This window comes from Hakea prostrata, chromosome 9 (genome assembly GCF_041222555.1).
Source record: "Hakea prostrata isolate BN-2017 chromosome 9, UWA_Hpros_2, whole genome shotgun sequence".
Classification (NCBI taxonomy): domain Eukaryota; kingdom Viridiplantae; phylum Streptophyta; class Magnoliopsida; order Proteales; family Proteaceae; genus Hakea; species Hakea prostrata.
Window position 1 is genome coordinate 17,863,553 of NC_142608.1, and position 23,005 is coordinate 17,886,557.

Here is a 23,005-nt window from a genome sequence, read left to right on the forward strand (position 1 = left end):
GGATAGATTGGACCAACTAACCATTGAAGTCGCCATAACTATTTCTCCAGTAGGTCTTCCTCCTGCAAAAACCTATCGAAGAAAGAAAAGGAGGAAGAAGAAGGCCGTACTCCTGCAAGTCCTGACCCTCTAACAATTCCGCCTAAATCTCTAATAGTTGTTGTCGATGTTGAAGGTTCTCCCAAGGTTGCTTCTTCCGTAGCCTACACCTACTTGCTTATTGTACCTTCGTCGTCGTGCTCCCCTAAGGATCAAATCTCCAGGTATCTTCCCCTTCCCCTGCTTGTCCGATTGTCGCCTCGACCTCTAACCATCTGCAACTTTCCATTCCTAGACATCCTTTATCGCCTCACCCTACCTTGACCCCGCCTCTCTCCTCCCCAGCGCACGTGAAACCTAAACTCTAATAACCCCTTTTTCTAACACCCCTGGCAAGTTGGTTGGGCCCACCGATACCGCACTCCTCTTAAATGTGCGATCGGGTTCTGTCTTGGGCCATACCCCCACCCCCTCCTTACACCCAAATGGGCCTCCACTTCTTTTAGGCCCAATCTCTCACCCCGCTACCCAGATCAATTTGGCCCACCCGTGTCCTCTGAACTATTCTCCTTCTAATCCTCCTGAACCCATAAAAGACACCAGGCTAGACCGCCTTTTATCTTCCTCTCCTAAACACTCTCATGGAGACCGTATTCCAAACCTGTCCTTCTCTACCAAACCTCTAACTCCTAGCTCCGGCTCCACTATTTACCCCAACATCTTTGAGACCCCTTCCCCTTGGGATCCCTCCTTGCATGAGTGTCTCCCTCTCCCTCTCCTTTTAACGGTAATATGGTTAATTTAGCTTTGTATTATGTTGCCCCCTCCCCCAATAGCTTCTTTGATGCCCCCACCCCGAGTAATTTGATTCTCTGATATTCTCATTTGGAATGTAAGTGGCCTTATTTCCTTGCAAAACAAGTTGAAGTCAAAAGTATTCTCTATACTTTGAAAGCCTCCTTTAGTGCCCTCCTTGAAACCCATGTTATAGTGATAATGCCCACCGGATTGCCCACTCAATAGCTCCCTCTTGGTCTTTCCTTTCTAATTCCAATCTCTCCCTTAATGGTCATATTTGGATTCTCTACGACCCAGCTAAATTCCACTCCTCCCTCTTGTCCTCCTCTCCTCAATTCATGCACCTATGCTTATTTGCTCCCTCAAGGTCCACTTTCTTCCTCACCATCAATTACGAGTTTAAACGTGCCTCGGAACGCACTCCTCTTTGGGACGATATATATTCTATCTCCTCCTCCATGGGGCACCCTTGGGGTATTGGCGGTGATTTCAATACTGTCCATTTCTTGCATGAGAGAGTTGGAGGTCACTTGCCAAACTTGGTGGCGGTTGAAGCCTCCAACTCGTGTTGATGATGTGAGCCTCTTCGACCTTCGTTTGTTTGGCCACCACTTACCTGGCAAAACCGCAGGGTTGGATACGCCCGTATTGCCTCAAACTGGATCGTTTCTTGGCTAACCCACTTTCCTGCTTCCCTTGCATACTTATCCCCTTTGGGGTATTGGCGGTGATTTCAATATTGTCCGTTTCTTGCATAAGAGAGTTGGAGGTCACTTGCCGAACTTGGTGGCGGTTGAAGCCTCCAACTCGTGTTGATGATGTGGGCCTCTTCGACCTTTGTTTGTTTGGCCACCACCTTACCTGGAAAAACCGCAGGGTTGGATACGCCCGTATTGCCTCAAACTGGATCGTTTCTTAGCTAACCCACTTTCCTACTTCCCTTGCATACTTATCCCCCCCCCCCGCATCTCTCAGACCACTCTCTACAACCTCCACATTCTGATCCCCCTTCTTTCGATCCCAAACCCTTCAAATTTTTTGACATGTGGACCTCCGATCCTTCCTTTCTCTCTACCGTTCATTTTGCTTGGCTTCAACCGGTCCACTACCACTCTCTCCCCCTTGTTGCCTTCACTTGCAAGCTTAAGAACACTAAAATTGTCCTCCGTTCCTGGAACTCCTCCACTTTTTGTAACATCTCCTCTAGAGTCTCTAGCTATCACTCTGATCTCTCCAGGGTTCAATCCTTTCACCGAAGTGACACCCTTAACCCTTCGTTTGCGGAGGAAGAGAAATCCCTCAAATTGGAACTTTCCTCCTATCTCTCTCAAGAGGAAAGTTTCTTCTCCCAAAAATCTAGAATCAAGTGGCTTGAGCTTAGAGATGCCAACACTGCCTATTTTCACTGCTCCCTTAAAGCTCGCCGCAACTTCAACTCCTTTCCTTGTTTGTATACTAGCGGTGGATCTTGGATCTATAACCCCTTAGTATTAAAACTGAAGTTATCTCATTCTTCTCTAATCTCTTCCCGCCGCCTTCTCTTCCCCCTCGCCCCTCTCTCCCCTACCATTCCCAACAAGTTTGTAGATCCCTCTCTCCTTGACTCTCTTTGCTCCATCCCCTCCTCGAAGGAAATCATCTTCGCTATCCGATCCCCCCGATGGATTTAGTATGGGCTCCTTCTTGGCTACTTGGGACTGGTGCGTGCCATCTTAAGCTTTTTCCTTAATCCTTCCCAACTCTCATTCCCATGGTGGGAGATCTCGCGAGACTCGAACTCGTTTTGCGGCGAGACAGATGGAGGGCGCAAACGCGAGATCTCGCCTTCTCGCCCGGACCGTTGGCTCTCATTTTACCTTTTTGGGTTTGGCTGATTCTTTGCCTACTCTACCGCTCCAGGAGACATCTTCTCTCTGTCTTTGTTTTGTTTATGATTTTGACTTTGGTGTGTTTTTTTTAAAATTGAGTGTGATACTCTATGTGGTTGCGAGCTGTTCTGTTTTCTTTATGCCTGGTTCATCTGTTGTTCGGCTCCCTATCCTCTCTTTCGGTTTCCCTTGGGTGCTTGAATCTGCTTGGTTGTTTCCAATCCGGCCCCCGTGTTAGGCCTTAATGCTTTCGTTTCCCCTTGGGCCTCCCCCGGTGGGCCCGGTTGCCGTTGTTTCTCGCCGGTCTCCCGGTGGTCGGTCTCTCTTTCGGTGGCGGTTCTCGGGCGGTCTTCCCTGCTCATTCCATTAACCAAACTTTCATTTGTCTCATTCCCAAAAAACCTGAAGCCTCCTCCCTTTATGATTTTTGTCTTATCTCCCTCTGCAGCCTCCTTTATAAATTCATCTCCAAGATCCTCGTTAACCGTATTAATCTGGTAACGCCCTCGCTGATAAGTGCCAACCAATCTGCTTTCATCTCCGGTCGGAGTATCTTGGACAACATTCTTCTTTGTGCAGAGATCATTAGAGGTTTTGATAAGAGTCACCCATTCCCCAGTTGCCTTCTTGAAGGTCGATCTCCATAAAGCTTTTGACTCTATCCGTTGGGACTTTATTAGTGAGGTTCTCTCTACTAGGGGATTCCCCCTTCCTTTGCCCATTGGGTCGAAATTTGCATCTTTACCCCTCTCTTCTCCATCATCACCAATGGCTCCCCTGCAGGCTACATCCCTTTTAAGGTGGGTATCCACCAAGTTTGCCCCCGCTCCCCCTACCTCTTTTCCTTGGCTCTCAAAATCCTCTTCAGCCTCCTCCAATCCAAAACAAACCAGCTCCTCATCTCTCCCATCCCTAAGTGCAAAGCCCTCAAACTAACCCACCTCGCCTTCGCGAATGATCTCATAATTTTCTCCAAGGCGGATCACTCCTCAATCTCCTCTATCCTTGCCTCCACCTCTCCTCCTTTGAATCCCTCTCCAATCTCCGAGTCAATCTTAAGAAATCTACCATCTTCCATATGGGTGTCTCTGATTCTATTCGTTCCTCCTTTCTTCTACTCTTTGGTTTCAAACTTGACTTCTTCCATGTTTCCTACCTTGGCCTTCCCCTGATCCTTGGTAGGATCACCCATTACCACTGCTCCCCAATGCTTGACCACATCAGGAAAAGGCTCCAACTCTGGAAAAGAAAACTTCTCTCCTTCTCCAGTAGAATGGTGCTTATTCAGTCAGTTCTCCAATCTACCTACCTTTATTAGTGTGGTATCTTCTCCCTCCCCAAATCCTCCATCCATGATATGGAATCCCTCTTTTGTGCCTTCCTCGGGAAAGGCCAAAAATCCTCCCATTTTCATCACCCTATTAGTTGGTCCGACATCTGCCACCCAATTTCTAAGGGGGCCTTGGCATTCTCTGTATCCAAGATGTTAACATGGCTTGCCTTTTGAAACTCATCTGGAAAATTGCCTCAAAGCATGATTCCATTTGGGTTTTTAGGTCTACTCCCACCTTCTCAAATCGGATTCCATCTAGACTGCCCCAACCCCTTCCAACCCTGGAGGAAACTCCTTCTCTGTCCTTGAGCCCTTTTTGCTATCTCCGTCCAAATCTCTTTTGGGTCCTCCACATCACAAAACCCGTATCCCCAAAGTTGCCCCCTATCTTCCTTCATCACTAATGGTTCTTGGTCCCCCTCCCCCCCACCCAAGTCTCACACAAGTCTGGGATTCCCTCCCCTCCCTTACACCCTCTGCTTCTAACCTCACCATCTGGCTTCCATCCCCCACTAAATCCTTCACTACCACTTCAGCTTGGAACCTCCTTCGGACCCCCCCTCCCCTCTTGTCCCTTAGGCCCCATTAGTCTGGTTCAAAGATCATATTCCTCGTCATTCCCTCACCCATTGGAGCAAGGAAGAAAATTTGACCGAAACAAGAATTTCGACCTTGCAAAAGGCCAAAATTTCGATGTTTTGGTCAAAATGCATCAAAATTTCGATCGAAACTGGACACTTTCTACTGGAAATTGGAACTCAATTTCGGGCCTCATATGGACTCAAAATTATTTGGATTCTTGCATACTACCTATTTCAAGCATTATAAACACAATGGAACTAGTACTTTGCCCAAAAAAAAGAAAAAACCATTCAAAATTTATCATTCAAATATACTAACAAATGGCTCGTTCCAACAAATGCAAATTGTATTGCATACAAGCATAGAATCATCAGCATAAATGAATTGTTTGGTAGAATGGTCAACAAAATAAAATGACCGACTAGATCAAGTGATGGTGTCTCACATATATTAAGTTGAAGCCTATATATCATATATACATAAAATAAAAATACACAATTTTATAAAATAATTATTAAAATCAGAAAATGAAAAAATGGTAGCAGATAATAAAAAGATAAGTTTAACAAAACACAATCATAGATCATAGTCCTAGGCTAAACATATATTAATTTCAAGGCAATACAAGATCATTTAAGGCATGACAAACAAAAATAAAAAAGGGGGAAGTTCGGAATTGTTGTGTATGACTCATGCTTTAATTCTATTGTTATCTAAGTTTCCTTTGTAGTTGTTGTGGCTTAGGAGGTGTTTGGAGGCAAAAAATGAGCAAAAGAGGTGTTTGAAGGCAAAGGAGTAGTGGAAATTAGGTGAAAATGGGATAGAAATCAATAAAAACTAAGGAAAACAAGTTGGAATGTTGAAATGGTTGAATTTTGGTCAAAACCTCCGAAATGGTCGAAATCTCCGAAATTTCGGTCAAAATTTGACACTTCCGAAATAATTGGAATTTAGTTTCGTTTTTGAAAAATGCAGACATTTCCACCGAAATTTTGACAATTTCGGTCAAATTTTCTTCTATGCTTTGGAGAGACCTCAACCTTCCCCTCCCCACCCAAACCTTCCTTATTAGCCGCCACATTTTGGTAAACCCTAATTGCATCTTCCACTGGAATGGTTTAAAGGACATCGCTTACCTTTATTTCTCTTCTTTTCTCTCGTTCCCTTTGGTCTTTCGCCCTCACTTCAATTTGGCCTTAGTCAAGGCATTCTTTTGGATTTGCTCGTGATTGAAATTGGATCTTGAGAATCTTTTGGGGCTCCTCTATTTGTGACCAAGTTGGAAAGCTAGTTTTTGGAGCTACAATCCACCACTTGTGGTGGTAGCGCAACCTTAGGAGATGGACCTCCAAATCTCGCTCACTAAACTCGATTTGGGATGCCATGTGTTTTGATGTATCATCTAGACTTCTTTGTCTCCCCCACCCCCATTAGTTGATTCCCTAAGGACTAGGCTTATTATTAGCTCCTAGGGTCTCTCCTCTCCATTCCGGTCTTCCTCTTGATCGGTCCCCCCCCCCTCGTTTCCCTCCTATTTGTATCTTCTTTGTTGCTTAATTTTAATTATTCATTTACCATAAAAAATTAATAAATAAGCTAGACATGTTTACCCAATCTCTGATAATCATAGTAGTGTGCCTTTCATTGTTGTTCACTCTAATGTATGGGATCCTTCTCAGATTGAGTTTATTTCTAGCAATAGGTGGTTTGAGACCTTAATTGATTGTAGCACTAGAACCACGTGTGTCTCCTTCAACAAAAAGAGAGAAATGTTTTTTGTGTTCCCAGATTTACCATAAGATGGTTAGTACACAGTTTGGGGCCAAAGTAAAAATTCTGCATATAGATAATGGGACTGAGTATTTGGGTGGGGTGTTTCCCTCTTACCTTGCTGACCATGGTATTATACACCAAACCAGTTGTATCAACACCTCTCCTCAAAACGGGGTTGCCGAACGCAAGAACAGAACCTTATTGAGGTGGCACGTTCTCTAATGTTCACTATGAATGTGCCTCCTTGGCTTTGGGGGGATGCAATCCTTACTACAGTGCATCTAATTAACTGAATGTCATCCCATGTTTTGCAACAGCATTGTCCCCTTGAGGTTCTTTTAGAGGCAGCAGCTTTTTCTGTACCACCCAAGGTGTTTAGTTGTGTTGCCTTTGTGATAACCCCTAGGATCCTAACCCGAATCCCTAATTGCAAGCCCAAGGACCTAGGGATTCAATACAAGGCAGTTGTAGGCATCAAAATCTATGGACCTGGATGGTGAAGATCAAGGTTGTGCCACTTTGTTGGAATTTGAAAGAAGATCTGACTCGAACCCCGATGGATTGGGAAGGTGGATTTCCATCTCTCGAGCGTCAGAGTTTGGAGGTGTCCAAGTCTAGGCATGACTCCTTGGCATGATCCCTAAGCTTATACTTAAGTCCAGGGTCAAACCAAACAGATTAGCCACCTTGTTGCTCAAAACTGACAAGGGCGGTTGGTTGGATAGTACGGGTATTTTCGGGTTTTTGACCTCTAAAACCCCTATTTAATGGTTATAAACCCTGAATTCAGGATTATTTTGTTCCTAGACAGTCGGAGAACCTAGTGCAAGTCAATGGGTTCTTGTCAATAGGATGCAATCCTTACTATAGCGTATCTGATTAACCGAATGTCGTCCCATGTATTGCAACAGCGCTATCCCCTTGAGGTTTTTTTAGAGGCAGCAGCTTTTTATGTACCACCCAAGGTGTTTGGTTGTGTTGCCTTTGTGATAAACCCTAGGATCCTAACCCAAATCCCTACTTGCAATCCCAAGGACCCAAGGATCCAATAGAAAGCAGTTGTGGGCCATCAACTAAAGACCATTGGATTAGCATCAGAATCTATCAACCTGGATGGTGAAGATCAAGATTCTGCCGCTTTGTTGGAATTTGGAAGAAGATCCGACTCAAACCGGGATGGATTGGGAAGGTGGATTTCCAGCTCTCAAAAGTCAGAGCTGGGAGGTGCCCAAGTCCAAGCATGAACCCTTGTACTAAAGTGAAGTCCAAGCATGAATCAGACAGATTGACCACCTTGTTGCTGAAAACTGACAGGGGCAGTTGGTCAGGGTTGTTGGTGACCCAATCTACTGCCTCATGGGCTGTTGGTCGGACAGTACAGGTTTTTTCGGGTTTTTTACCTCTAAAACTCCTACTTAAATGGTTATAAACCCTAAATTCGGGATTATTTTATTCCTAGACGGCTGAGGAACCTAGTGCAAGTCGCAGGGTTCATGTAGGTAAGTGATATGTGCGGCAGGAGTCCTAAATCTTCCTTGGATCTTCAGTCGTGAAGGTAGATCGTCGATGTCCTTCATCTTCTACTTGTTCTTCGTTAAGTCATAGAGAGATGAATGTGAGAAAAACTATCTTGGGGATTAGATCAAATTGGGAAACCCTTATTTTCCATCGATTCTAATCAGATCTATCACAAGGAATGAGATTCACATCTTTCCCAATTGCAAAGTTCTCCCAAAATAGGATTAACATCTTCAGATTTGCTAAACCATTAGGTTTACTTTCCGTTCGATGTTTGGAGTGTTAGGAAGTGTTTCAGAGACGAAATCCATGCCTAACATCAACCCAGAACCCTTAGTGGATCAGGATTGAAGGTGCAAATTTCGGATCTGAAATTCAATTCGCACACACATGGGGAGTCAATCGGGGCGGTCGACCAGTCTCTACCAGGTCTGACCAACTGCCCCACTTGCTATCTTGGTTTGGGTTGTCTGTCTTGGCCTATTTGATTCCAAACGTTAATTCTAAATGCATAAACATATTTCTAGGGTTTCCAGTGATTTGCTAGAGTACTTGTTTGTGAGGTTTACTGATCTTTGAAAGGTTTTGGATGGTCATCCAAGTGAGGAAAACAGTTCACATGTGCTTGGCCGATTCTTGAGTTTTTCATATGCTTTCCAATTCATGCTTATGATGTACTGTGGTGATAACATATGCTGTTTAGAACATGCATGCATTGGGTATACTTGGGTATATGCTTAAAATGCTGTTTATCTTATTATCTAGGATGTTACGGTTGAATTTAAATTGTGACAAAGGAAATTAGGTTATAAATCCTCAATCTAAATGTATACTGAAGTATGTTTGGTCCTGCATTTTCCAAATCTAAACATTAAAACCCGCTTTCTGCTTCCAACTCTTTCCTGTTCTATGAATATTTGAAATGATTCTTTATCACCATTCAAATTCTGATCCATTCTAGATAAAACGCACCAAACACTGTTTTCTTCTTGTACCCATTTTGACTAACTAGAGATGGGAGGTAAGCAGTACTTAAGGTAGTGTTGCAGTCCAATAGAACTTCTAGATTGATGAATAGATATGGATTTAGGTAATCCTACAAGACAAACAGATGGTGGCAAAATTATACAAGCTTAAAAGAGTGTAAAGTTCTTACATTCGTGATTCAGGATCTTCACGAGGGTCATATCCTTTTCTAATCCAGAGAAGGCGAAACGGTCCAGTTAAAAAGTAGTATGCAGTTCTAAATAGAAGCCTGCACAAATCAAGTATCACAACCAACTTTTGCAGGACTAATACAAATAACAACACAAACAAAAATCATAAAGTTTTCATTCATAGAATCATATCCCTATCATAAAACAAGAAAGTAAAGAATGCAAAATGAAAGTAGTCCAAAAGAAGACCTTTTCAGTAGATGTTCACCAAAATCTAGGCCTTCATCCAGCAAACGATGAGTCAGGGAATGCCTGTGCCAAATAGGACGCTCATCAAACAATTTAGCAACTGCCATCTGCCATTGCCACTGCTCTTTTTCTGGGGTTATAAATTCTTCCCAGTGGAATTTCTTGGGTATCTGTGTGTATTTTAAGCACCACAATGGGGGAGAAAGAATGAAATCCAATTTCTTTTTTAAGTACAAGTTGTGGACTCTTTTATTGAGGACTAATGTTGATAATCACTTCTCCACTTAGTTAGACAGATTCTCATTCAAATGGAAGAAATATCAATTGAATGGTGCTGGAAAGACAATGACAGTGTTCTGCAGCTTCTGCTCAGGTAAAACAATAAATATTTGGGGAGAAACTGACACTTATGAGTTCTGACATGAACCAGTTATCAAAAAAAGAAAGGCCTGTGACTGTTAGAATAAAAGAAAAGGCCACAGTAATTTGGCGATGCATACAAGCTGACAGAGGGTGCAAGCAATGGGCGCACTTAAGTCTTTTCAATGAATTTAAACTCCTGGAAGGTCTTTCAGAGGAGGGAGACACATGGCAAGGAATTTTTTTTCCCTGTAATTATTAATCGAGACAGCAAAACCATCCTTCCAGTAATTAAAAAGAAGTGGATGAATTGTTGGAGGAACCCGTTTACAGGACTTTGCAACATCTCAATAGAGACACCTCAAAAGGCTATACTAGAGAACAAAAGACAATACATATCATAAACCACAGGAGAGAAAGACACCATGAAAGATTACCACTAATATAAATGATGAAAGGACATTAAGCAGAACTTCCAATCATTTTGTCAAATGAAAATTTAAAAATTGAAATACAACTGCAAATTTGAAAGAAAACCCATTTAAAAACTAAAGATGCTGACTGCTACGAATTAATGAATGGTGTAGAGGTAGTAAATTAAATTTGGCTAGTGCTGACCTCAAAGACACAATTCAAGTTAGCCTACAGGGCCAAACGTGCACACAACATGGGATATGGACAGTGAAAATCCTCATAAACCTGTGAGGAAAAGGTTTTTCGCTTTCTCCTTTTCCATGGATATTCCCACCCACCCCCCCCACCAGGGGGGGGGGGAGAATCAAATTCTAAACATGATTTTATCTAATATGATTAGCAATAAGACTCAAGGATGGCCTTCTCAAATCTATTATTCTCCTTCTGTACTTGGAATTCTTCCCCCCCCCCCCCCCAAAAAAAAAAAAGGAAAGAAAAGAAAGATCAAACCTGGTGCCAAAGGCTTCTACAAAAATAGAGTCCAGGGGGCAATTTTTCTACACAGCCTTACCCCAACAATTTGCTGAGAGGCTGTCTTGATACCTTGCCCTCAGGCTACAACCTGGTCCACTGACCAATGCACCAAGGCCAGCCCCTTTCTTGGAATTCTCCAAAGAAGAATATAGTTTAAATCGTAAAACAGAGTCATAAGATAACAAATGCAAAAATTCCAATCAACATCTATTGAAACAAGGAGGATATCTTTAATGCCAAAATCAATGCCAAGACATGGCTCAATATCCATCTGCATGAAAAGAAAAAAACAAATTAGAAAAATTAAAATTTTGTAAACCTTAAAAACTTAAAGGGAAACAAACGCTAATGTGCAAAAGAGGCAAGCTTCAAACAAGGATGATTTATTTAAGAAATGTGGTCCTGAATGATCAACCTAAGAATCCTTCAATCTGATTATTTAGAAATCGGATAGAACTAGAGAAACAGTCTGTCACAGATCCATCCTCAATTTGGGCATATTTTCCTTACATTAAGACTACGGTAAGGTTTTTACTGGTTCACCTTTCATCTAATGATTTTAAGCTGTAATGGGCCTCATTATAGGCCCAATAGCAGGGTACAAAGTCCAAATACAAAAATAGCTAGTCCATTTTAAGGGAAGGGTTATTAGGTCTTTTACGTCTCCAATTAGCATGAAATTAGGGCTCTTCCACAGCCACCACACATAGGAGAGATAGTGTTTTATTTTCTCAAAACTTCCTAAAAGACAAGAGAGTTAGAAAGAATCAACTAAGTAGTTAGAAGCTATTCGGGAAGCTTTTTAGATAGGAGGTCTTCTCAGTATCCTTTTAAGTTAGCTCAGATTTAGGAGTTCAAGTCACAGAAGGAATTGGACCTTTTCCCATTTACTCTTAGCTGTAAAGGCTGATTAGAGCAAGTATAAAGCCCCATTGTGGGAGTGTTATTCTCATAGATTCCTTATCTACTAATAAATTTTGCAACTAGATTTGATGACAGAATGAGCTAGTGAGTCACATCCAGTACCTTGATGAGTCATATTGAAAGAAGCCCTAGGTGAGTAGTATACTTGTGCAAAATCTTAAACTTTTACCATTTTCTTTTCTTTCCCTTTTAATTTAAATTTTTATTTTGGAGACCATTCAAAAGGACCCACCTACAGCCCATATACACCATTGCAATCCTCCCAAATCCATCCCAAAGCCTATACACCATTGAATCTGGACCATATTCTGGGTTTATTGAGGCCCCAGGATCCAGTGTTTTCAAGACCAATTTTCTGCCCATATAACAGGGATCAACCAACAGCCTTGTTTCCAATATCAACCAGGATCAAAGAACAAATTATTTTCTAAATTTCTCCATTGACTTGCTCATTTAAGATCTGATGTGAGCCTAGGTCAGTTTACCCCTTATTGTATCACTTACAAGTCCCCACCCAAGTATTAGATAACTCAATTCATCAGCATGAGTCGCAAAATGGAGAATATTTGAAATTTTAGACAACCTATCAACCAATCACAGAATCAAAAATAAGCTGAAGTTTATAATAAGATGGCACGATTGTAATAAATCTGAGGATGAGAGAAGGTGGCATAGTTGTAAGTTATCAGCACTTAAGTAGAGGATTCAATGGTGGGTCAGTATTTTTGGAACTGAAACACTCAAAAGTAGGGATAAACAGCATCTACCATCAATGAATACAGGGCTTTTAAGTAAACAACAATACTGTCCTTAAGGTTTCACAGATTTGTATAATCTTCAGACTTCAACAACATAGAACCCAGAATTTAGAAACAGAAACCAACAAGCCCTCAAAAACCACAGCTCTCTGTACCAGGCAGCAATCAATCCAGGTTTATAACAGAAGCTTATTCACCCCCACAGTACAGATTCCACCCAGATTATATGGTCAACATACAAGAGATTAGTTGAGATGAAGTTGAGAAACCAAAATAACTTTGAAGCTTTCCAAGGGAGACATATTGGGGACCAATGTTCGGGAACTATATTCACCAGTGAGTAGATTAGCTTCGATCAAAATTGCAAAGCTAGTAGACAATGAAGAAAATTAAGTGTTGAGAATTGCAGCAACCTTGGTGCACAAGTTGCACAAGTTTCCATTTGAAAAATCCGGGCTTCTATTTTGCTTACTTTCTATTTTAGTTACTTTCTATTTTGGTTACTTTCTAATTTTCTTATTACTTGGTTGACAAGTAATCTCCCTAGGATAGTTTCATTTTTAGTAGATTTGGGAGATTCTATGCAATATGTAATTTTCCTTTTTCTGTAACTCAATTTAGAAAACTTTCATAAACTAAGACTTGATTTTACATAACAAATAAAGTACCAAGGAAGATCCAAAGGATATACAGTCTTCTTCTATTCTTCTTTTAATTTCTGAATTTCCTTACAGTCCCTAGGCTGATTACAAGTGCTGAAATTCTAATATGGTATCAGAGCAGGTTTAATCGGCCTAGGGAATCCTTTTTCTCTTGACAACTCAGTTTTTTTCCCTTCCTTTTTTTCTTTTCTGGTGAGCTGCCACCTATGGTTGCCTTAAGCATGCTTTAGATCCTTCTTTAAATAAAAGCATGAAGTGATCTTTCTTCTGCCACAATTGAAGACCCCAAAGGAGCTATGGAATTACCTATTATTACCATGGTTTGAGATCTCACGAGATATCTTGCTTTTTTAGGAAGGCGAGACAAGATGAAGGGCGAGATTCCCACATCTCGCTCTAGATCTCACCATAACTCACTAAAACTCCCAATTTTATTATTCTATTCTCGAGAGTCGATATTGTGATACTCATATGGATGGAATTTGATTACATTTAAGTTATTTGATGTATTTGATACACTTGCTTTTCATTTATATGCCCTAAAGATTTTATATCACATGTTGTATAACCTTGCATTCCCCAATCCTACAGCATTTCGATTTTACACTTAGGGTCAACTTAGAACTCATCCTTATGATGTTTTCTCAAAAATTCAAGGCCATTAGTGTATTTAGAAGGCCTAAATTACGCGAACTAACAAGTTTGAGCCCAATCTAGATCCTAAAACCCACCAAGAGGGCCATCGAGTTGACCCAAAAAAGACCACACCTCGACCGAGATCTCGCCAACTTGGTCGAGAACTCGATTTTTGGAAGGGGCGAGATCTCGCTCGAGAAAGGGATCTTGAACCATGATTATTACCACTACAAAGCCTATCTACTGAATACAAATGATATGGGGGAGGGGGGGGAAATAGACGGTAATATGTTTTTCTCCTTCACTCACAACTGCAAAGGATTCTGCACTAATGCTTCTTTAGATAAATTGGTTTATTTCTGGTCTTACAAATTACAATTACCACAACCTGCTTGTGTTCTTTTTTCTTGGTTCCCTGGGTTACAATATTCATTGCATTATTTGCCTAAAGGTCTGCTTGGATGCCTAATTTATTGTCATTATTACTATTGTTCCTATTACTACCTCTGCTGCCTTAGATGGATGCCACCCTATTTACCGTAATTGACCCCAGCCCCTTATTCTTCTGGTAAATAGAGGTTTGAATTGGGTCTTGTTTGTTGCTGCACGTTGTGACATACTTACCTGAATCAACTGCAGCCCTGTTTTTCCCTATTTCTCTGTCTACCAGAGTCGACTTCAATGGTGTTAATCTTCTAGTAGATGGAATATTATATTAATGATCATTAGTTCTGAATAATTTCCTCTGAGTTAAATTGCTACTTTTGGATCTCTAGGACATAGTACTTGTTATCGCTCTTCCTCTGATATTCGTTGGTGCTTCCCTTACTGCTAAGTGGTCTACTACTTTTTTTACTGCCCCATTTGAGTTGATGTTGGTGGTTCAGAATTTTCTACTATAACGATTGGAAGTTCTTGTACTTGGATTCGTCAAGTAGCATGGTTCCTTCAAGTACCCAAGTGGTTCCAGTTCAAACTTTTGAGATATCGATAATTTGCCTTAATTATTTGTCCATATGTAATGCTATAAGTGAGGGGGAGGTTGGAGCCTTAGCCTATTGATGAGCACATTTATGTGTGAAATATTAGGGCATAAAGCATGCATTTTATACACTTAGAGTGGAGTTACCTTGGGTTTTATGTTGTTTTTGCAGATTTTAGGACTTTTCAAGATTTAAGCAAATATTTGGAGTTTTGGGCTTAAATCATGCTATTTTACACGTCAAAAAGTCCATTCAAATTCTCAAATGCGAAAATGGGCCTGATCTGGAGCATGATGGGCTAGAGATTTGTGATTATGGGCCAACTCCGAAATATCGAAGAGATAAAGAAGGCAAATTTGATCTACGGCTGAGATTTTAAATCAAATCTACAAAGATATTATTGAGAGAGTCCAAATGGAAAAGAGTCCTTGCATACCTCAATATCTTATTTCCTATCTTGGATTTAATTAAAGAAAGAAAAAGAGGAAAAATAATTATATTTAGAAAGAAAAAGAGGAAAAATCCCGTTTTTGAATGCCTCTGTCCAGTTTCGATCAAACCCTTCATCGAACGGTCATCCGATGTCCGCTCGTGCTGATTTTTGGAGGAGAGCTTCACGACTACTTAAAACTCAAATCCAACAATGGAATTATGCATCTGATCTCTCTAAGTCGGCTCGATTAGTACGTCAAAACCCTAATTGGCTGAGTCAGATAGAAACCCTGAGTTTTATTCAAATTCAGCCGTCCTTCATATCTCATGTAAACTCTATAAAAGGAGAGCATACTCCATCAAAAAGGAACGTGTTCTAGAGCTTAGTAGAAGCATTCTTTCTTCTCTCTTCAATTTATTTAGGCTTTCTCTAGTTTTCTTTGCTTGCATTAGTGAAGATTTAAATTTCTAGATTCAATGTTTAGGTTTAATTTTTTTATGTAATGCAATTCAAGTTCAAGTTTCAAGTTCATGTTTCAAGTTTTTAGATTCGTTTTTCTCTGGGTCTAGCAATTGCAGATTTAGATCATTCTAGATCTAGATCTGGTTGTTAGGGTTGGTTGAGATTCAAATCATTTGTTCAATTCGCAAATAAGTAACCTTCTTTATTAATCTTCTCTCCTCCCTCCATTCCCACTTCTATCTACCCCTCCATATTCTTAATTTAGGATTTACTTTCAGCATTATTTATTGTTCTCCCTTCCCCTGGATCCTTGATCAGAGATGCCTACAGTCGTGCCTCTCTTTGGTTAAGGCTTCCTTTTCCTTTTATTGCTTTATTTATTGTTTTGTTATTTACTTTCTGTTATTTATTTTCAGCCTATTCATTCATCATCTCAGACCACATAACCGGAGCAAGCCTACAGGCGTGCCTCTGCTTCTAGTGACGGGTGGTGTTGCATCTGCATTTTAGCTATGAACTAAATTTTACTGACTGCTTTAACATACTAACTGGTTTTACTTTTTTTTCCTTTTTATTTTTATTGTTTGCATTTTTTTCATGTCTTTTATTTATGCATTGATTGTGTTTAATTTATTTTTCGTTTCAATTCGATTGCATTAGACGTATAGATTAGGATCGTTTAGTTTAGTTAATTAGTTAACAAAAATTGAATCATTCCACTCTCGCATTACTATTAAGAAGTTGAATTATAAGTGGCATATCTCCTTGAGATCGACCCGTTAGCTACACGATACCGTGCGCTTGCGATTACTTTTAAATTTCACAAACAAGCTATAAAGCCACTTTTTAAAGTTGAAATATCCATACATTCTTGAAATTCTGAATTTCACAAACAAGCATATCTTTTTGATTACCAACTTTGAGATTGATTTTGATTCTGAATTTCAAGAATGTATGGATATTTCAACTTTAAAAAGTGGCTTTATAGCTTGTTTGTAAAATTTAAAAGTAACCGCAAGCGCACGGTATCGTGTAGCTAACGGGTCGATCTCAAGGAGATATGCCACTTATAATTCAACTTCTTAATAGTAATGCGAGAGTGGAATGATTCAATTTTTGTTAACTAATTAACTAAACTAAACGATCCTAATCTATATGTCTAATGCAATCAAATTGAAACGAAAAATAAATTAAACACAATCGATGCATAAATAAAAGACAGAAAAAAAATGCGAACAATAAAAATAAAAAGGAAAAAAAAGTAAAACCAGTTAGTATGTTAAAGCACTCAGTAAAATTTAGTTCATAGCTAAAATGCAGATGCAACACCACCCGTCACCGTAAGGCAGGCACGCCCGTAGGCTTGCTCCAAGCATGTGGCCGGGGGGCGACAAGAAAAAGGAAAAGGAAGCCTTAACCAAAGAGAGGCACGATCGTAGGCATCTCCCGATCAAGGATCCAGGGAAGGGAGAACAATAAATAATGCTGAAAGTAAATCCTAAATTAAGAATATGGAGGGGTAGATAAAAGTGGGAATGGAGGGAGGAGAGAAGATTAATAAAGAAGGTTACTTACTTGCGAATTGAACAAATGATTCGAATCTCAACCAACCCTAACAACCAGATCTAGATCTAGAATGATCTAAATCTGCAATTGCTAGACCCAGAGAAAAACGAATCTAAAAACTTGAAACATGAACTTGAAACTTGAAACTTGAAACTTGAACTTGAATTGCATTACATAAAAAAATTAAACCTAAAAATTGAATCTAGAAATTTAAATCTTCATTAATGCAAGCAAAGAAAACTAAAGAAAACCTAAATAAACTGAAGAGAGAAGAAAGAATGCTTCTACTAAGCTCTAGAACACGTTCCTTTTTTATGGAGTAAGCTCTCCTTTTATAGAGTTTACATGAGATATGAAGGACGGCTGAATTTGAATAAAACTCAAGGTTTCTATCTGACTCACCAATTAGGGTTTTGACATACTAATCGAGCTGACTTAGAGAGATCAAATGCATAATTCCACCGTTGGATTTGAGTTTTAAGTAGTCGTGAAGCTCTCCTCCAAAAATCAGCACGATTAGACATCGGATGACCGTTCGATGAAGGGTTTGACCGAAACTGGACAGAGGCATTCAAAAACGGGATTTTTCCTCTTTTTCTTTCTGAATATAATTATTTTTCCTCTTTTTCTTTCTTTAATTAAATCCAAGATAGGAAATAAGATATTGAGGTATGCAAGGACTCTTTTCCATTTGGACTCTCTCAATAATATCTCTGTAGATTTGATTTAAAATCTCATCCGTAGATCAAATTTGCCTTCTTTATCTCTTCAATATTTCGGAGTTGGCCCATAATCACACATCTCTAGCCCATCATGCTCCACATCAGGCCCATTTTCGCATTTGAGAATTTGAATGGACTTCTTGACGTGTAAAATAGCATGATTCAAGCCCAAAACTCCAAATATTTGCTTAAATCTTGAAAAGTCCTAAAATCTGCAAAAACAACATAAAACCCAAGGTAACTCCACTCTAAGTGTATAAAATGCATGCTTTATGCCCTAAGATTTCACACATAAATGTGCTCATCACCTATATCTACTTAAGTCTTTTGAAGAGCATTATTTGTGAAGATCTTTTAAGCCTCAGTCTATATCTACTTAAGTCTTTTGAAGAGTATTATTTGTGAAGATCTTTTATCCTCCTAAGATGGTATTCTACAATAACACTTATTTGGTCACCTTTTATCTACCTACTTGGTACGTAGTAACTCATTCTACCTTTATTTACCTACTTGATCCGTAGTCACCCATACTACCTTTACCTACCTACTTAGTCTATGGTCACCAATGCTACATTAATCTGCCTACTTGGTTTGTAGTAATATATATTACCTTCTACCTATTTATTTTGTCCGCAGTTACCCATACTATCATTTGTCTACCTACTTGGTCTGCAATAACCCGTATTGCCTTTTACTTATCTACATGGTTCGCCGTAACCTATATTACCTTTTACCTACTCATACTTTTGCCTACTATTTTGCCTTTTTGTCTTTTTGCAAGAGGTTATGCGTGGACATTGGAGCTACAATTTTTATCTACTAGCGTGGAGATTCCTCCCTATTACCGACATTATTTGGATACTACCCTTGGTGCTGCTATACTAATGGATTTTATTCGTCTTCAATATTTTCAATTGCTTCCATTTGTCATGAAGAATTAAAGTTTTTTTTAAGTTGATGTTGATTATCTCCTGGGTGAAGTTCTCTCAGAGTTTGTTGGCGTCTACTATTGCTACACAGTTCAAGTCTGGTGCTAACTTTTAAGTTTATTCTTATTGTCCAAGCTACAATTTTTTTTGTGTATACTCCAGCTTGAGGGGGAGTGTTGAGAATTGTAGTTTCCTTGGTGCACAAATTGCACAAGTTTCTATTTTGCTTACTTTCTAATTTTCTTATTGGTTGTTGACAAGTAATTTCCCTAGGATAGTTTCCTTTTTAGTAGATTTGGAAGATTCTAAGCAATATGTAATTTTCTTTTTGTTATAACTTAGTTTGGGAAACTTTCTTAAACTAAGACTTGATTTTACATTATAAATCAAGTACCAGGGGAGAGCCAAAGGCCTTCTTATTCTTCAGTCTTCTTCTATTCTTCTTTTAATTTCGGAATTTCTGTTCAGTTCCTCGTTTGATTAAATGTGCTGAAATTCTACATTAAGCAACACTCCCTCTTGATTCTGTTAAATGCCATCCCATTCTGACAATCCTAACCCTAGCCTATTTCCCTCGGCTTTGGAGTTGGTTTTTATTACAGACCTAGGTTGAATTGCCCACACTCTTGTAAGGGTGCATCAGGGACAGATGGGGTTGTAGGAGGAAGAAGAAGAAAGAAATGAGGATAGTATTGTCTTCTTTTTCTATTGCACTTCTTCTGACATCATCAGCCAATACAGGGTACAGTTGATAGAGTCTCACCATTTTAGGGGAAGGGAGTGTCATCATTCAATATGTAGGGGTGGATATCAATATCAAGGCAAAGTACAAGGAAGGGGAAATCCATTTTCTCTATTTTACCAAAGCATTTTCACCTCATCGAATTGGTATTCATATAATACTACAAGGGGGGAGACAAAAGATATCACTAAAAGTCAAAGAAATAACAAGAAAGTTCTTCTATTACTAAAACATCCATATTGATAGAATTCAAGCGTCATTCATGAGGTATAATTTCAGCAAACATACACCTTACCTCCCAACGATGTTGCACAACTCCCTCCTTCTTCTTTTTCAAACTCACTGGAGCCGATGGTCTTAAACTGAAGGTCATGAAAAAATGAAGGAGAAAGCAGATCAAAAAAGAGAGAAAAAAAATTAAATCAACAAATTCAATGGACACTATATCATGTCATGCAGGGGGTAGACAAGATCTTTCCTTCAGGAGGCTGTGAAAACATTGATACTATAAGTGAAGCTTAATGAATTTTGCCACCATACAGTGAACCCCACTTCCAGTGCTAAGGCATACTTTGTTCCTTGTAATTAGAAAATAAAAAGGGGGGGGGGGGGGAATCAAATCAGAATTCTCCAACTTGTCATGAATAGTAAGAATATCAGATCCACAACTGTAACTAAAAAGTGTCATGAATGGTATGCTTTTGTCAGTTAATTTAAATGATCAGGAAGAATAAAATAAAGTTTCAAAAGCTAATCAAAGTTCAAGGCTAATTTTTTAAAAGTACGGCCAAAATCTTTAACAGGCCCAGCCCACAGTCTATCTTTCTCCTTGATCCCTTGAATATGGTTAAGTGAGCATGCATAGCATGTCACTAGGGACCTAGATCAGTAGATCAGCATACATCATCCAGCTCACAATTTAGGGTTCTATCGCAGAGTCTCTCGCATGGAGGTGGGAATGGGTTTGAGCCAAGGGCTTGGTGTGTAAATTTAGAAACTTTAAAACACTTAACTGTAAAATAGAAAAAAGAAATATTTACAAATACGTCCCCGCATTTCTTATTAGGACCATCGGATTGAGAAATATTTATATGGCAACCATCTAATGGTTGCGTGGCTGGCAGCTGTGCTACCTCAAAAAATATCCAACTGAGAATGGGGGGAATCCCTTCACCCACCTACATAGTTTTCTAGAATATGGAATGGGGGGTATATTCGTAATTTCATTTCTTTTAATTTAAGATAAGGGTATAATGGTCATTTCATGTTTGGCATTAACACCCTTGTGACAACGTTGGTTTCAGCGGGACCCAAATGTAATTTTAACAACTAAAGGGATCCAACCTGATTTTAGGCCCTAAAGGGACCTTGATGTAAATTTTATTTTAATTCAACAAAAGGGTATGATAGTCATTTCATGTCTACTGTTAACACCCATGTGAGGTGTTAGTTTTAGCTGGACCCAGATGTAATTTTAGCGATTAAATGGACTCAATCCGATTTTAGGCCCTACCAAAGGGACCATAATGTAAATTTTTCTTTAATTAAGAAGTGAAGAAAAATGATACCGACTCAGTAAGCATATAATAATAAGAAAAATCATATGAAAAAAAAAAAGAAATCAAGATAAATAGTGTCACAAAATGCTTATTAGGTTTCCTAATTATACAGATGTCGGACATAAGTATGAAATTAAAGATACTACTAAGAGTGCCATGATGCACCATGACGTGCCCAGGACACTGTTCTACACCCCCTTCAAGGCATAACAGGAAAACATATTTTTGAAGGGGAAGTTTGATTACACTTGATATTAGTATACTACTCATAGCTTTCCAAAGCTTTAAAATAATCAAAAGATTCACAAGGCAATAAAGAGAATTTAAAGATCAAAGAGATAACAAAACATATAGCTTGAGGTAGAGTATTATCTGTCCAGGAGTGTATACTACAATGGAGGAAACACCAACTCACAGTCTCATAGCACCCCTTCAGTATAATTAAACTGAGAGGACAGAAAGGGGAGGAGGAAAGAAATAGACAAATGGGCATGGGAGCTTAGGGCCTGCTTCCAGAAATATACAAACTTCCACCTCTTACATGATGAGTTCTACAGAGAGGTTCACCTTGAAACCTAAAAGACCTTATTCCAAGTCATGACTTAAGAAAAATAGCCATTAAGGGAAGACCAGGTTTTCCCCATATCAATCTATTTTAATATGAAATTAAAAGAATGCACAAAAAGTTACTAGTTGTACAAAACGGCCAAAATTTTAAGCTTACAATAAACAATAGAGTGCCCCACTGTTTCAAAATTAAAAAAGTTAAAATAAAAAAAATAAAAATAAAAAAAGTCATAAAAGGTGTAAATTCAAAATAAGATGAATTATCTTACACTAGTTTCTCCGGTACATCCTTCAGTGAGAAAACTGGGGGAATCAGAACCATTATATCCTCCTGATCTAAGTCCATAAGACCACCCTTCTCTGCAAAACAATCAAAAGAAGTGATCGAGAGACAACCAGTAAGTAAAATAGTAGGAAAATTTTCCATGCTAAAACCTCAACTATAAAGGCATGGGGTCATATAAGCCTAACCAAAGACTGGTTCCACTTCTTTCCAGTGTCTCTTCTTTTTTCTAGCAACAGCAGCATGAACAGGAAGAACATGTTGGTAGTCCACCATCCCTTCAGTGAAAATCAGTAAAGGGTCAACAAAGCTCCCTGCAGGAGAGGAACGAAGGGAAGGGGGGGGAAAAAGTAGTAGTAGTAGTAGTAGTGAAAAATAAGCTTACCATTAAAGTGGTAGATCTCTAAAACACGAGCAACAATATCTGCACATAGGTTTGTGGGGTCTTCGTCAAGCCGGACTTGATCGCCTTCATTATTGTGTGCCATTTCATTTTCAGTTAAGCTTCTTTGTTGTCCCTCTATTCCAGATTCAATACAGGAAGGGCCTGAACTGGTCATGTCTGCAGACAAACATACAGAAATGCCTCGGGAAGTTCCAGCATCTCGATCAGCATTGCGTTTCACTTTGGATATTTTTAGTAATAAATTATTAGATGGATGACACTCGCCACAAGCAGGATGCGAGTATGGATCTTCAGGACGAAAACGAAGCTCCAAACGGTTTGAGTCATTTGACTGCAAGCAGCGTACCTACAAACAACATGGGGGCATAGTTGGTAACATTATTTTTCTCTCCATCATAAACTTTCAGACTACTTCATGTTGACTAATATTTGGTGAGTACTAACACGCCTGTGAATAACAAAAAAGAAAGTGACTTGTTTGAGTACATGACTAGTTGGTTTGTATAATATCAATCGATCAGAATGCCCTCTGATGCTAGTTCCTGTACAGGCTTGCTTGCTCATATTGAATTTCCCTGGTTTCAATTTATGTTTTTATACATTTGCCCAATTGGAGGTCGACTCTCAAATATTGGACTGGAACTACAGGACTAGTGCAAAAAATCTTGCTTCTCAGCTAACTTATTTACCCTGTAGTCGTTCCAAAAACACAAATGCTGACTTCTCTGCCTTGTCATCTGGAGTGTGC

The 23,005-nt window shown here is 39.5% G+C and overlaps 1 protein-coding gene across 3 annotated transcripts in view; it reads right to left on the reverse strand.

Moving 5' to 3' along the window:
- Positions 1 to 23,005, reverse strand: part of LOC149004895 (transcription factor tau subunit sfc1-like) — a 64,730-nt gene that overhangs the window by 22,770 nt on the left and 18,955 nt on the right. For all 3 annotated transcript variants that reach the window (XM_089169166.1, XM_089169164.1, XM_089169165.1), the window contains 7 exons: positions 22,237 to 22,603; positions 22,040 to 22,129; positions 21,838 to 21,928; positions 19,738 to 19,804; positions 10,853 to 10,896; positions 9,318 to 9,488; positions 9,068 to 9,166 (listed from right to left, as the gene is read on the reverse strand). In XM_089169166.1, the coding sequence (XP_089025292.1) occupies positions 9,068 to 9,166; positions 9,318 to 9,488; positions 10,853 to 10,896; positions 19,738 to 19,804; positions 21,838 to 21,928; positions 22,040 to 22,129; positions 22,237 to 22,603 (929 nt within the window). The remainder of the gene's footprint in view (positions 1 to 9,067; positions 9,167 to 9,317; positions 9,489 to 10,852; positions 10,897 to 19,737; positions 19,805 to 21,837; positions 21,929 to 22,039; positions 22,130 to 22,236; positions 22,604 to 23,005) is intronic.